The 13367-nt window shown below is 47.5% G+C and overlaps 1 protein-coding gene across 2 annotated transcripts in view; it reads right to left on the bottom strand.

Moving 5' to 3' along the window:
• Positions 1 to 280: 280 nt before the first annotated feature.
• ELMOD3 (ELMO domain containing 3) overlaps positions 281 to 13367 on the bottom strand; it is a 213786-nt gene continuing 200699 nt past the window's right edge. For both annotated transcript variants that reach the window (XM_078666748.1, XM_078666747.1), the window contains one exon: positions 281 to 2088. In XM_078666748.1, coding sequence (XP_078522874.1) covers positions 1850 to 2088 — 239 coding nt within the window. In that variant the 3' untranslated portion in view covers positions 281 to 1849. The remainder of the gene's footprint in view (positions 2089 to 13367) is intronic.

The following is a 13367-nucleotide window of genomic DNA, read 5'->3' as shown; positions in this document are numbered from 1 at the left end:
CTTATCTTCATGACGATCCTGGTTTCTCTGGGTAGAGGGGTTTGTGGGCTGTATCGGATTACCTGGGCTTTGATTGTGTACTGCGCTCTTCCTGGCTGCACGCTTGTTAAAATCCATGGCTCCGCTCTATCCTTTGTAGTTATCCGTCTACCTTGCAATATATGTATGTACATCTCTTTTGTTTCATACTGTGCGGCACCCACTGTTGGTTTTCTTTGTTTTTCATTAATAAAAAGATAAATAAAAAAAAAAAGAATACAGCACAATGGTACGAGCGGCATAATTTTACGTATTTATTTGCTTTATTTCTCGGTCTCATTTTAGCTTCACAAAATTTTCCTTTAGCTTAGTACACACTCAGTTTCATATTTTTCGGATTAAAATCCTATTCAGTCTCTTGATTCCTCCGCACAGACAAGTGGTGGGCAGCAGGCAATTCCTAAAACAACTCGGCTGTTGAATATTGCAGGACAGCACAGTTCTTAACCACCAAAGCCGTCCTCTGAACGTGAATTAACTAGAAGACTGATATTTCAAGTAAAGGGTTGGTTTATAAGCGTTAATTCATAAAGTGGGCGGCCTACATTGTACCCATGGTATGGTCAACAGCAATGCACCTTCCAAAGATATAGCATTAACTCAGAATAAGAAAAAAAAAATCTCTAAGCCTGTGCCCATCTTTGGCATGTCTGGAGGATTTAATTCAGGAGTGAAATTTGAGTTGAGGTCTCTCCATGTTGGCATTACGTACAGCGGTAAAGTCTCCATCCATTCTTTGCTTCTGATCACCTCTCACAACAGTACGGGATTTTAGGACGTATGCCCTTCCCCAATCTTTGCCTCTCGCTACATTTGGCTCACTTATGTGGGTGATAGTGTCTACAAGCATTTCATCACTGCCCTATCTGCAAAGACATCTACAAAGCTTGCCGACAGCAACATTGTTGCAGTGAATGTCATGCAGGATACCGAACAATGAATGTGCAAATGATCTAATTCTGAAAACACCACCATGTAGCACCTGCTAAGAGTTCTGAGAGCTCTATATGCCGTTCCCTCATTGGCATCTATTGCGCACGTTTATCACAATTTGTCACACAGAACAAAAGCTATTGTTTGCAAGTACAATAAATTAGTATTTCTGTATATTGTTGTAACAAAATTCTATATAGTCAGTAAGTCTTGTGTCATTTCTGTATGACTGGAGAACCAGTGAGGAGAAACACTGACTGCTAACGGAAGAGCATTTAGAAGATTTAAATTAATGAAGTGTTTACGGCAAAATTCTCATAAGTGTTGCAGGATGACTAAAGGGGAGAAGATGCGTGTCAAGGTTACTTCCAAGATGATTGCGGTTGCGGTGAAAACTACCAAAAATGCAGTAACCTGGGGGTTCGATGTACCTAGCAAAGTGTGGCCCAATGTTCATATTTTCACTTGAGCTCTGCCTACAATTGAAGCTACTACGGTCTCCTTGTTAAATACAGACTGACAGGAATCACTAAATGACCCATTCCACTGCACAGTTGTCCCTCAAGTTAACCCTTTTCTCAGTAAGCCTAATAACCACACACTGCAAAGGTCCTGTGTGGCGAAGTGCAAAATCAAGGTAAGAATGCCCTTTTATCATAGTGCCTTGAAACTGTCTCTAGCCCTATTCATGTCTATCTGCTCTCCTGCCTGGAACATGGCAGGTGTCTTCTCACTTCACAAGCAGCACCATGCTGCTTCCAGAAAGATGCAACCCATGTGCAAAGACAGTCCAACAAATGGGGTGAGGGAAACATCTTTGTGGATCAGACCTCCCTGAACTCTTCAGAACGGGGTCAGAGATTTCCCTTTTCTTCCTCTAGACAAGCCGGTCTTCTCCTTCAAGATCCACCTGTAAGTCACAAACCCCAGTGAAGTCCAGCTGCTTGATGTTCCTGCCATTAGTGTTCAGACTAGGGCTGCGTGCACCTGAGGAGGGTGATGGGTGCTGCGGCCAGCCATCGACCGTCCATACCATTCCATTCGGATGCTGGTTCAAGTGAGTTTCCAGGCGCCGTAGCAATTGTTTAGGGTTCCTCTTGGCAAACATCTCCACCTCTGGAAAGAGTGAAAAATAATATGATATTTACATGAGCATAAACTCCCTGTGTGTTCTTTCATCCAGCACAGGACCATAAGCAATGCTTAGAAGAAAAGCTGTTATAGGGCCAAGCAAGGATTTGGTTTCTTACATACAGATAATATCACTTGACCTCCAGCATTCCAGAAATTAAAATGAAATAAAAACAGAATTTGACAGGGTAAGTGGGATAGAATCAACGCTTAATTAAAGACAGCATACCCAAAAGGAATCACCCATGTGACACCCATGATAAAGGGACACTTGACAGAAAATACAATAAATATGTTTATAAATCAGCTTTATGGCTTTAATCTCAAGTAGAAAAGACTGAGTGTCGACAGATCAATCTCTTAAAGTATGACCACATATTACATTACTTGTTGAATAATAGAACATCTCAACCGTTAAAGATCTAGCTATTATTCTATTAGAACCAACGTGCTCTGCGAGATATACAGTACAGCAAAGATAAAAAGATTGGGGAAGGGGAACAATCAACATCGACAAATTCACTGTTATGAATGCCCAGCATTCTCTTGGGTATCAGGCCAAGTCTTCCGGACACTGATCATGGTTTCTTTCAGGATCAGCTCTAGTTCCCCAGTCAACTACTCGATGTCAAAATTTAATTTTTTATCTGCCAAAAATTCTTTTGCCACTTGAGAGTTAATGTAAGTGTAATTTAGGCGGTTTCTGTGTTTGCAAAGTTGCACCAGATATCAGAGGGATGTAGCTCTGCCCACTGTCAGCAACTCTTTTTTTTTTACATTTTTGATCTGCCCCCTTGGGTTGAGTGGTTCTGGTTAGGTCAGGAATATCAATACCGTATAATCCTTACAGAGAAATCTTCCTTCTAGTTCAAAGATCCCAGTTCGACCAGAACAGTTCCAGATTCCAGATTTTCCCTTCAGACCCTCCATCGGAAGACATGATGTTTTACAAACTTCCAGTCAGGTTGCATCTTCATCTCCCCTAATTAGAGACAACAAGAGGTGTTGGAACACTACTCTAATATTTCCCATCCTTGTAATTTGGGGAGCTCCAGAAGTCTCAAACGCAAGGCTATCGAGAGCGGTCATACATTTCAACCATCATCTTTAGTCTAACTATAGTGGGATGGCACAGCTTAAAATAAATAGTAGTCTGCACATTTGCCTATTATTACTCTAGTTTCTCAAGGCCTGCCTCGTGCTGTCCAACTGTCCATTTCAGATCCCAAATCCACCTTCTATAATTGAAACCTAGTGGTTATTACTACCCAGTATGACCTTCAATTCTTATAGCAGTTAATTTTTCTCCTGTGAACAAGTCAGCCATAGGTGTTTCCATTACTTCCTCTTCTATCGCATCTTAAGAGGTATGGTGGTCGGGATTTATTCGTTAATTTATCTCTGTGCATCGGCTGGCCACTCTTTTGCCTAACCCATTAGATTTGAGGTACAAGGTATTTGTAAGGAGGCCTGCCTAAGTACAGCATTTTAACATGTATATACTTGCAGGAGTATAGAAATTATTGTTCACATTATGCCTTAAATCTTCTGGATAAGGCAAAAGAGGTGCTATCTTGCTTACCCATTTGGGTGCCAGGGTTCAGTCAAAGAGCCAGGTCTTGAGATCCTTCCTGAATTGCGTCAGCAATGGGGATTGACTGAGGTGGAGAGGCAGGGTGATCCAGGTCTTGGCGGCAAGGTAGGAGAAGAATCTTCCTCCGGTTCTGGTCTTGCAGATCTGTGGGATAGTGGCCAGGGTCAGTTGGGCGGAGCGGAGGTGTCTGGTGTGTACATGGAATGAGAGGCAGTGGGCAGATATGCAAGTCCTGTATCGTGGAGGGCTTTGTAGGCGTGTGAGGAGCTGGAAAGGGATTCTTTTGTTCACTGGGAGCCAGTGGAGTTCTTGAAGGTGTTTGGTGGAGTGGCAGAGGCGGGGGATGTGGAGGACCAGTCTGACTAAGGCGTGTTGAACGTTCTGTAGTTTCCTGAGGAGTTACTTGATGACGCCAGCGTAGAGTGCATTGCTGTAGTCAAGTCTGCTGCTAAATAGCGCATGGGTGACCATATTTCTGGATTCAGTGGGGATCCATCTGAAAGTCTTTCGAAACAGGTGAAGCGTGTGGAAGCACGATGAGAAGGTGGCATTGAGCTGGCCCTTCATTGTGAGTGAGGGGTCCGGTATGATGCTGAGGTTTCGTGAGTGGTCCGTGGGTGTAGAGGGGGTCCTAGTGCAGCCGGCCACCAGGATTTGTCCCACGTTGAAAGGGTGGGTTCCAGGATGAGGACTTCAGTCTTGTCCTAGTTGAGTTTGAGGCAACTGTCTTTCATCCAGGTGTTGACGACCGTCATTCTGCAGTGGAAGTTGATTCTGGTGGCTGTGGGTTCATTGGAGAGGATCAGCTGGGCATCGTTGGCTTAGGAGACGATGTTGAGTCCATAATTCCTGAGGATGGCTGCGAGTGGGGTCATGTAGACGTTGAAGACGGTGGGGTTCAGAGAGGAGCTGACATCTCAGTAATAGCTCCTGGCCAGTTCCTGCATCCAATCAGGACTTGGACTCAGTCCTTAGATTCCAACATGGCCTTGCACCTAACCCTCAGCAAACATCAAACCTCCACTGGACACAATTTTTAGTCATACTTAAGACAAGTCTGACACAGGGCTTAGCCTGTGGCCAGCGTCTGCAGCCAACCCCCAGTTTGCACAGATTTTAGACATACACACTTGAGGTTCTTTGGAAAGTCCGGTGTCACACCAGACCCACCATCGAATATACAATATGGGTTGGGCAGTGGGCTTGCCCTATGTTAAGACCTTACACCTGTAGTGTTGCGCTAAACACATTATAGTGTCTCAGCAGACACTTAGTGAGTTAGCCACGCGTGGGAGTAGACACACATGCACCACACTCTCATCCATCACAGGCGTCACGAGAAACGTGACCCTACTAATAAAAGGGCCCACTTGCACGTACTCGTGCCCACTTAATTAACTATAACCATGGTGTCTGTGTTAGTTATTTAGTAGCATGTGGGCCTAGGAAAGAGACCCTAATGTTCCTCAAAGAGAACAATCAGCCTGTTTCTATCCTCCCCCACACACGGTGCTATCGGCGGATATAAGTTGTGGAGGACAACTCTGCAAGAGCACCGCTGTTATTGCCTGCCCGGAGGAAATCGAGTCCTCGCCTGCCACCACAGCCTGCCCTGTGAAAGCGAGCACATCACCCCACATAGAAGGTGACCCCTGGCCTCCCTACTCCTGCCCGCCTGCTGATGTTTTGGGTGAAGAAGGCAGCGCAGAGAAGAGAATGTGGTGAGAAGCAGCGCCATTGACGGGGAGAGCGCGCTTAACCCTTCAGGTATGACCAGGTACCATCTACACATTGCCCCCGCATGATGAGGCATCTGCAAGCAGCCCCCACCTGACACCAGTTTACCCCGGCATAATAAGCGCCTCTCAGCAATACACAGCGAGGCAGTAACAAACAAACAGTGGCACGGCCATACCGCAACGTCTGCAGAGGATAAATTAAGGTGGCACTACACTAGCAAGGGGGGAAGAATAAGCCCGCACTGTAAGACACTGCCCACTCAATTGAAGAAGTAACACTTATTGGCTAAGTGTATGTGGCAGCCTCAACCGGTTTTAAGGTAAGCAGAAGACAAGCTGCCCAACCGCACTGGCGTGCAGCGTCACCCAGCGCCTGCAGTTGGCCCCATGAGCGAGAAGGATGCCACCTGCCAGCGTGGTGCGCACCCTGTCAGCGAGGAAGAGGGCCGAGGCTGCACCTGGCAGAGAGCAGAGCCTTGCGCAAACAGTACCAAAGCCGGCAGCGCCGCTGCTGGGCTGCTCCCGACAACATGACTGGAGTCCGCTGCGGGCACGAAGACTCCTGCGCCAAGAGCCCTGCCCTGCTGCTCTGCCATCTCCAGGGCTCGAGTCGGAGGACCACGTGGGTGGACGGCGTCCCCCCACTTGTTTTACAGGGGGGATGCCATCCCCCCTGCTCAAAAGCATGACCATCTAAGATGGTGAGTTACTTGTCCCCCCCCCTCCCCGTCGTGTGCGCAGTCCGGGAGGAGACAGCTTCGCGGGCGCACACACAGCCGCACCCGAGCCCTTCACAGGTCTTTAATAGACCATTTGGTTGTGAATGAGGTTTTGTTGTTTTTTTTCACTCCTTAAAGCCCCTGCATCTGTATATCTAGCAATACTTTGAAGCTCCGTTTTGAGGAAAGAATGGAACGGGAAAAACCCAAACAGCTATGTAAAACTTGAATGCGCCCTGCAGACGACTTTCTCTGATCGCATAGATATACACGGTGACGCTTAAATAAACAGGTGATAAACTGCCAGCGCTGCAGGAAATCCATCATTCCCCGGAGCAGTCACCTTGCTGGAACTGAAAAAAAAAGGGCGCTTTCTGTTTGCGCTGCAGACCCTCGGCACAACAATAAAACCTTTGAAAATATTCCGATTTCATGTGAAGAGATTTAGGCCTGAACAGGGTCGGATTGGGAAGGAAGGCACTCGGACATTGGCCGATGGGCACAGTGGCACCTGTGGGCCGTTTTATTTGGGCCTCTGCAAACTGGCCCAAGAGAATTTTACAGTCATCCCTAATCCCCGCCATGCCACGGCTCTCTAATGAGGCGCCAGCATCACGGTTCTCTCCTGACCTGCTGTTTTTGAGGCTGGGGACCCGGTGTTGCTCTGCCCTTTGGGGAATTCTTGCCTCTGCCCCCTGCCTCGTGGGGCCTGCCTGGCAAGAAGCAGAGTCATCCCCTGCTGGGCCTTGGTCTTATTATTATTATTATTATTATGCGTTCTTATATAGCGCTCGATTACCCGTAGGCATCTCGGCGCTTGCCTTGGGAACCCGTCCTGGCTTCCCCAAGGTGAAAGCCAGGCATCCCGCCGCGGGGGGCCATAGTGGAGATTAAGCAGGCTAATGCCCAGAGCTGCAGAGTGTGAACCTGTGATTCGAGTAGGCACCGAAACGAGATTTATCGAGTCCGTGGATATTTGGGCTCAAGACCCTGCCGCGTCGGGAATTGAACCCTGGTCCCGGGTCTGACCTCTGCTTCAGGGTCTGCCTCCTCTAACCAGTGAGCCACACTTCTCCACAAGGTTCAGGTTATGGGGGCAATAAAGGAGGGTGTGAATACGCGCGGGGTGGGGTTGACTTGTGGCCTTTGTGCCATTCTCACCTCAGGCTATTGTGTGCTGGGAGGGGGTAAGAGAAGCAGCCTTCCTAGCAGCCAGGTGTTGTAACCTCAGCCCCAGTGTCTTTTAGGCCTTGTTGGGGGGTGCTTAAAGACTGGATATGGCACCGCACAAAATGTGTGTCTATAAAAGTACAGAAAGCACTGAGTGGAACAGTGTCAGTGCTGTAAATTAACATTAACAAGAGTTAAATGAACAATGCAGTACAGGAAAATGTCAGCGAAACACAAAGCAAGTGCACACATGTGGCAAAACCAGATGGGCCCCTGATTATAGGTAATAGAGTAAAGATGAATAGAGTATTATATCATGAACAGAGCATCACCTGTAAATCATGAGCTCCTGTAAAACAAGCTTCCTAAATTTAATTATCAGAGACTTCTCTGCTGTCAAACAGAAAGGGTGTTCTGCAGCCACAGAAAAGGCTTCCCTGTGTTTTTAGAAGATATTTGATGCAAACAAAGGAGGGGTATTCCTGACTTTCTGAGAGTTGCTTTTGAAGGGTCTGTGTAATTTGCACTTCTTGAAAAGTGGGGTACAAAGTTTTAAAAAATGTATTTTTTTTTAGGATTGCGGGTTTCAAGAACGTTCAGTCATGGATAACATTAGAAACAAATACATAACACATCAGCCCTTTGCATTTAAAAAGAAGACATTGGGGCACAGAAGGGGGCTTCTCCCAGCACATTTTCAGATTCTGTTCTCTGCAGCCGTGAGCAGGGCAGGGATATTGCTACACCAGTAACATGAGTGCCCCAGCAGTACTCACTTATATCGCTTATACCGCTGGGGAAACATGAGAGAAAGATGTCAGTGGACTTCTTTCCACTGTTTGAGAATAACAATATTACAGAGTTTTCGTATATTTTCAAGCCCAGGGCCGCAACTGAAACTTTAAAAAAAACTCTCTCTGCCTTGTACCATGTTGAAAATTTAAAAAGCAAGAAAAAAAGTGCAAACGATTTGGAGGGGGCTGCAGGCAGGGGAAGTTGGAGGGGAAGAGAAAAAGTATATCACTCAGTCGTGAGCAGCAGATAGTCATAGATTGGCTTGAATCAATCCGTACCTTTGTCCCTACTTCACTGAAATGACCAGAAATAATGTGTGGCCTGGTCTGGCTAATTAGGGAGCCTGTAAAGAAGAGTGGCATCAAACGTACAAATAGTAAGCAATGCCCGGGCTACAAGTCCTTTTTGTGAACAATAGCTAGGGCATTCTCTCACAGGCTCGACCCTAAAAATTAATTTAATCTTGTATAATGTATTAGCATAATCTTGTATGATGTAACTGGCGATCATGTAAATTGCTTTAATGATTTCAAGCCAAGTTCACACTATATAAAACTACAAAAAAAAACAAGAAACAAACAGACAGATTCTGCAAAGGCTGGACAATGATAATTAAAGAGAACTAAAAAAACTATAGAACTATAAAAAAAAGTCCCTATTCCATTGTAACATTTTTTCAGCTTTTCTTTTTTAGTTTAACTATCAGTCACAGAGTATTAAGCCATCTTTAGAACACATTTAGAACACATTTTAAAGTGCTTTCGCCTTACATTTACTACTTAAAGTTCATACCTGTAAGATGAAAAAATACCGGCTTTGGGTGATTTTCGTCTGTTTGGTACCATCCAGGTGGCAACCCTAGCCAGATCAAGTGTTGTGGCCCTAGGCTATTTTATTTCTCCTCGCCAGCATGCAGAGCTTCTAGTTATGCTAATCTCAATGGTTCTAGAAGCATCAAATTATTTAATTTACCAAACATTTCTCAAAAAAATAAGTCTTAGGAGACTAACCAGATGGTGATTCATGAAAGGGACGTTCTGGGAAAGTGGGCCACTTTATTTGGGAGTGCCCGGGCCGAATTGTGATCCCAATCCGACCCTGGGCCTGAAGTAGAGGGCGTGAGCCTGGGTAGAGCCACCACCAAGGGAGCTGAAGAATAGAAAGCAAGGAATCTGTGGCAGGAGCGGGGTTGGGGGGAGAAATACAACGACGAGGGAAATAAAAAGAGGAGGGAAATTCATCGAGGAGGTAGGTGTAGTCAAGAGATTTATGGAGCGAGGAATAAAAAACTGTGGTGTAGATTTACAAGACCCTTGCGCCACTTTTGCATCACTTTTAACATGGGAAAAGTGACGCAATATTGGCGCAAGAGCCTCGTAAATCTGCCAGTGAGACTAGAAATAATGTGGCGAGTGAAATGCAGCGAGGAGGTAAATGTAGAGAGGTGAGAAAGAAGAACTGAAGAGAAATAATACGAGGTGTTACAATTTTCCATGCTGTCCAGCTGCTGGCCTATAATTCATGAAAGACAGCACGGAGAGTCACTTAAAAGTGGGACAATTTTTCGTATTTATCCATTTAAAAAAATAAATGCAGACAGAAAACACATTTTCTGTCTGTATCTGTAAAAAATCTGTGAAAATGGGGAGCCTTACACATAAGCATCCTGAAAATTTGGCATTCCATGTTTTAGTATGCCTCGCTTACAGCACTTGATGGCTTGACTAATGTAGTTGTACGCCAAACTTCATCCACATTTGGGCTCTAAATTCCTCCATACAGGGACCTTAAGTCACAGGCCTAAGTACTGAGCAGCTTCAATTGTTAAATTTTGTGAAACATGCAAATGATAGATCTGCTGCACATGTGATGTCACTTCCTGCCACAATGTCACTTCCTGCCGTGATGTCACTTCCTGGTGTGATGTCACTTCCTGCCGTGATGTCACTTCCTGTGACACCACCTAACTTGGAGAGTCCCCCCACTTCTTTTTTTAGGACTTGAGCCCTGGCCATCTCCAAGGCCGCAGCAGGAGGAATGAATGCCACGACCCTTGGAGAAAAGACCGCAGCACCAGCTAGCGGCTGGTTCGCCGCACCGCACCAGGCACCTGCATCATCAACAAAGGACTGTAAAAATGTAAATAAATTAAAAAAGAACATAGTAAAAGTGTTCCGAACAGCCCTACTGTACAAGCGCTGTGTACCCCCTGCCACTCCAACACCTTCCTGCACTGTGCCTGCCTGAGCCACAAGGCCATACAGTGTGATAGAGAGCTTTTGCGGCCCCCATAACTAGGCCTCCAATGCCCGAGAGAGTCGAGCATGCCTGCAGCACGAAGAGTACTGCCCGGCCTCCCAGAAATCACCTGCAGTGCCACCTAGTGGCCATCGGTGGCTACTGCACCCATGAAAAGGGAGCACTTTACAATGGAAAGACCCCATTGCCTCAGAAGAGCTGTCGTGGCCTGCATAAAATGGTGACTTAAGTGCCCCCGTACAAGCAATATTCTTTGTAACTGGCAAATCAAGCACAGCAATTGTTAAACAAACTTCCCTTCAAAAAGACAGTCCCAGATGAAGAGCGCACACGGCATGACAGTCTTCGCTGCGCTGGACAAAGTAAAGGAAAGCACAGCCTGCAATGTCCCTGCTTGAACTGCCCTGCTCCAGGACAAAGAGAAGAGACTGTTATACCCCTGAGAGAGCCCTACAAAGTCTAAAGCTACCGCAGCCAAGGTAGTGACACTAAACGTAGCAAAGTCTAAGGAAAGCAACTTCCAAGGAGAAGAGGAGGAAAGCAGCCCGAGCCGCAGTCTATCAGAGAAGGCTCAAGGAGCATTAGCCAAAGAGAAGAGACCGCCAGCCGAGAGAGAGACTGTGTACCCACAGCAGAGACCCAAGACACAAAAAACCAGCTAAGAGAAGCGTCAAGTGACCAAGCAAGGTCCAGCGAAGGTAATGGAATCGAAAGCAACCCCCACAAAAGGATCAAGAAGAACGTGCACTGTGCATGCCCCCTCGTGGCTGTCTGATGCCACTGCAAGCGTCAAGAGTGCACTGCATGTCCCTAGTGGTGAACGGACACCACCGCAAGTTACAACACGGGCACACCAAGTGCCAGAAGAGGGTGCCCAAGGAGATGACGGAGTGCACGAGGTCAGAGGTGTGCAGAAGGCCACACCTGCGACCTTGACAGTACGGGCAGGCGTCTGGGAGACAGCAACATCTCCATAGAGACGAAGCAATGCTGGAGGCAGCAAGGAGGGCATCCACTTCTCCACTGTTCCACCAAAGCCCAGCAAAGAGTGTCCTTCCTCACACTGCCTCAAGACTGAGACGCCAGTGGCCCAAGACAGGCAAGCGGGGAGTCGCACACCCCACTTGGCAAACTGCCACCGCAATAGGTGCGCCAAAAACATGACACATGGCCGGATGCCACATCGCACAGCAAGCAAGGAGCACGTCACACAAAGTGACCGACCCCTCCAACCATGCCTGCACACCACAACGGCACAGGCTCGAGGCGCAAGCACACCCACCAATCGGGTAGAGGAGCACCGCAAAGACCCCGTGGAAGGGATCAGAACGGCAAGAGGTCCGCACAAAGAAGAGTGACAATCCCGTCACCATGAAGAACTTGACGAACACAGGTGTGCTGGAAAGACCAACAAGAGGAGAAGAACGAGGACTCGCACCGTCACAAGACAAGAGCGCACCCAGAGACACCAAACAGCCACCAAGGTGGACCAATATCCCTGGAGACAGCTCAATGGGAGAACCAAATGTAAGCCGCAGGTAGCGCGGACTGTGTCTCTCTCCAACGCTTCCCAGTGTGACTGTCCATTCCCAAGCGTCGGCAGTCTAAGTCAGGGGGCATCCCTGCTCCTGACCGCAGATGCCATGGGTAAAGAACCGCCTCAGCAAGACAAAGATAAGTGGCTGCGAAGTCCCTCCAGGCATCCTCTCTCCCAGCAAGTCGTCACCACCTGTCGCCCAGGTTCAATGGCAACCACAACATCACTGCCACATGCATCACCCCATCCAACCAAGGAGCGACATCATCACCGCGGTGGAGCCCTGCACCTGCAGAACAACCCCAAGACTGTGGCACCTCCATCGAAATGAGAGACCAAGTGTTCCGGGGCTATCCAACAGTCCATGTGCTCCTATGTCCTGTTGGCAAGCGAACCGACCATTAAGTCACCAACCCGGGCGGTTGCCTGAAAAACGTTGCCGGATCCTGTCAGTGTTCCTGCAGCGGCCCACAAGCAGCCCTGCACAGTTCACACAGTATCGTGGCAGCCCCACATAAGGGCCTCAAGAACATTCCTGCACCTGGGGATTCTCGCATGAAAGATGGTCGAGAAGTGGATCTACCGACAAGGTACCGGGAGGCACCTCTGCCTCAGAGGATAACGTAGTGAATGTGATCAACTCCATTCCAGCCCTGGCAGACTGGTCATCGTAATGCCCAGGTACCTCAAGTGAAGATCCACTGACGCTCCTGATGCACCATCGTTTAGTTGACAGACACCACCAGCATCACCGCCAGAGCACACAAGTTCATCCAGCAGTGTGTGAGAGGACATTGATCTCACGGACAGGCTGCCAAGGAATCTGGACTCCATTGACGCATCATTCGTGCCCAGTAGACGCTGATTAAATTATGGACGTGTGCCAAGTTGCTCTGGTGCTCCCAGCTCCACCTGCCTACTATTGTCCTGTTACCTGACTCTCAGGACCAAGAGACTGTATGGTGTCCTATATTCATAGTTTGTTTCCAGAAGTTGGACTTTGTTTCATTTTGAATAAAGTTTGGGAGGAATGTAGTGTCATGCTGGACACGTTATAGTGACTCAGCAGGCACTTAGTCCGGGGCCCACGTGGAGTGGACACACATGCACCCCACACCCATCCATCACAGGCGTCACACGTGACATGGCCCTGCTAATAAAAGGGACGGGGTGCATGTGCTTGTGCCCAGTTAATTAACTATACCCACAGTGTCTGTGGCAGTTATTTAGTAGCATGTGGGGCTAGGCCCACAACACCACAATGCCCAAGCCTCCGCATGTGGCCAGGCCCTGCACACACCGCACCATGACCACCTAACACAATAGAAGTGAATACAAGTAAAAAGACAATGACATCCATCAAAAGTGCTTCACTTTTGAAATATCCAATTGCCTTCTCACCTTTTGAAAGCTTACACATGTGCCCAACCTTTGATCTAGGCTGGTGTATT

The sequence above is a fragment of the Lissotriton helveticus genome, chromosome 11 (assembly GCF_964261635.1).
Source record: "Lissotriton helveticus chromosome 11, aLisHel1.1, whole genome shotgun sequence".
Taxonomy (NCBI): Eukaryota; Metazoa; Chordata; class Amphibia; order Caudata; family Salamandridae; genus Lissotriton; species Lissotriton helveticus.
This window is presented reverse-complemented; position numbering and strand designations above follow the sequence as displayed.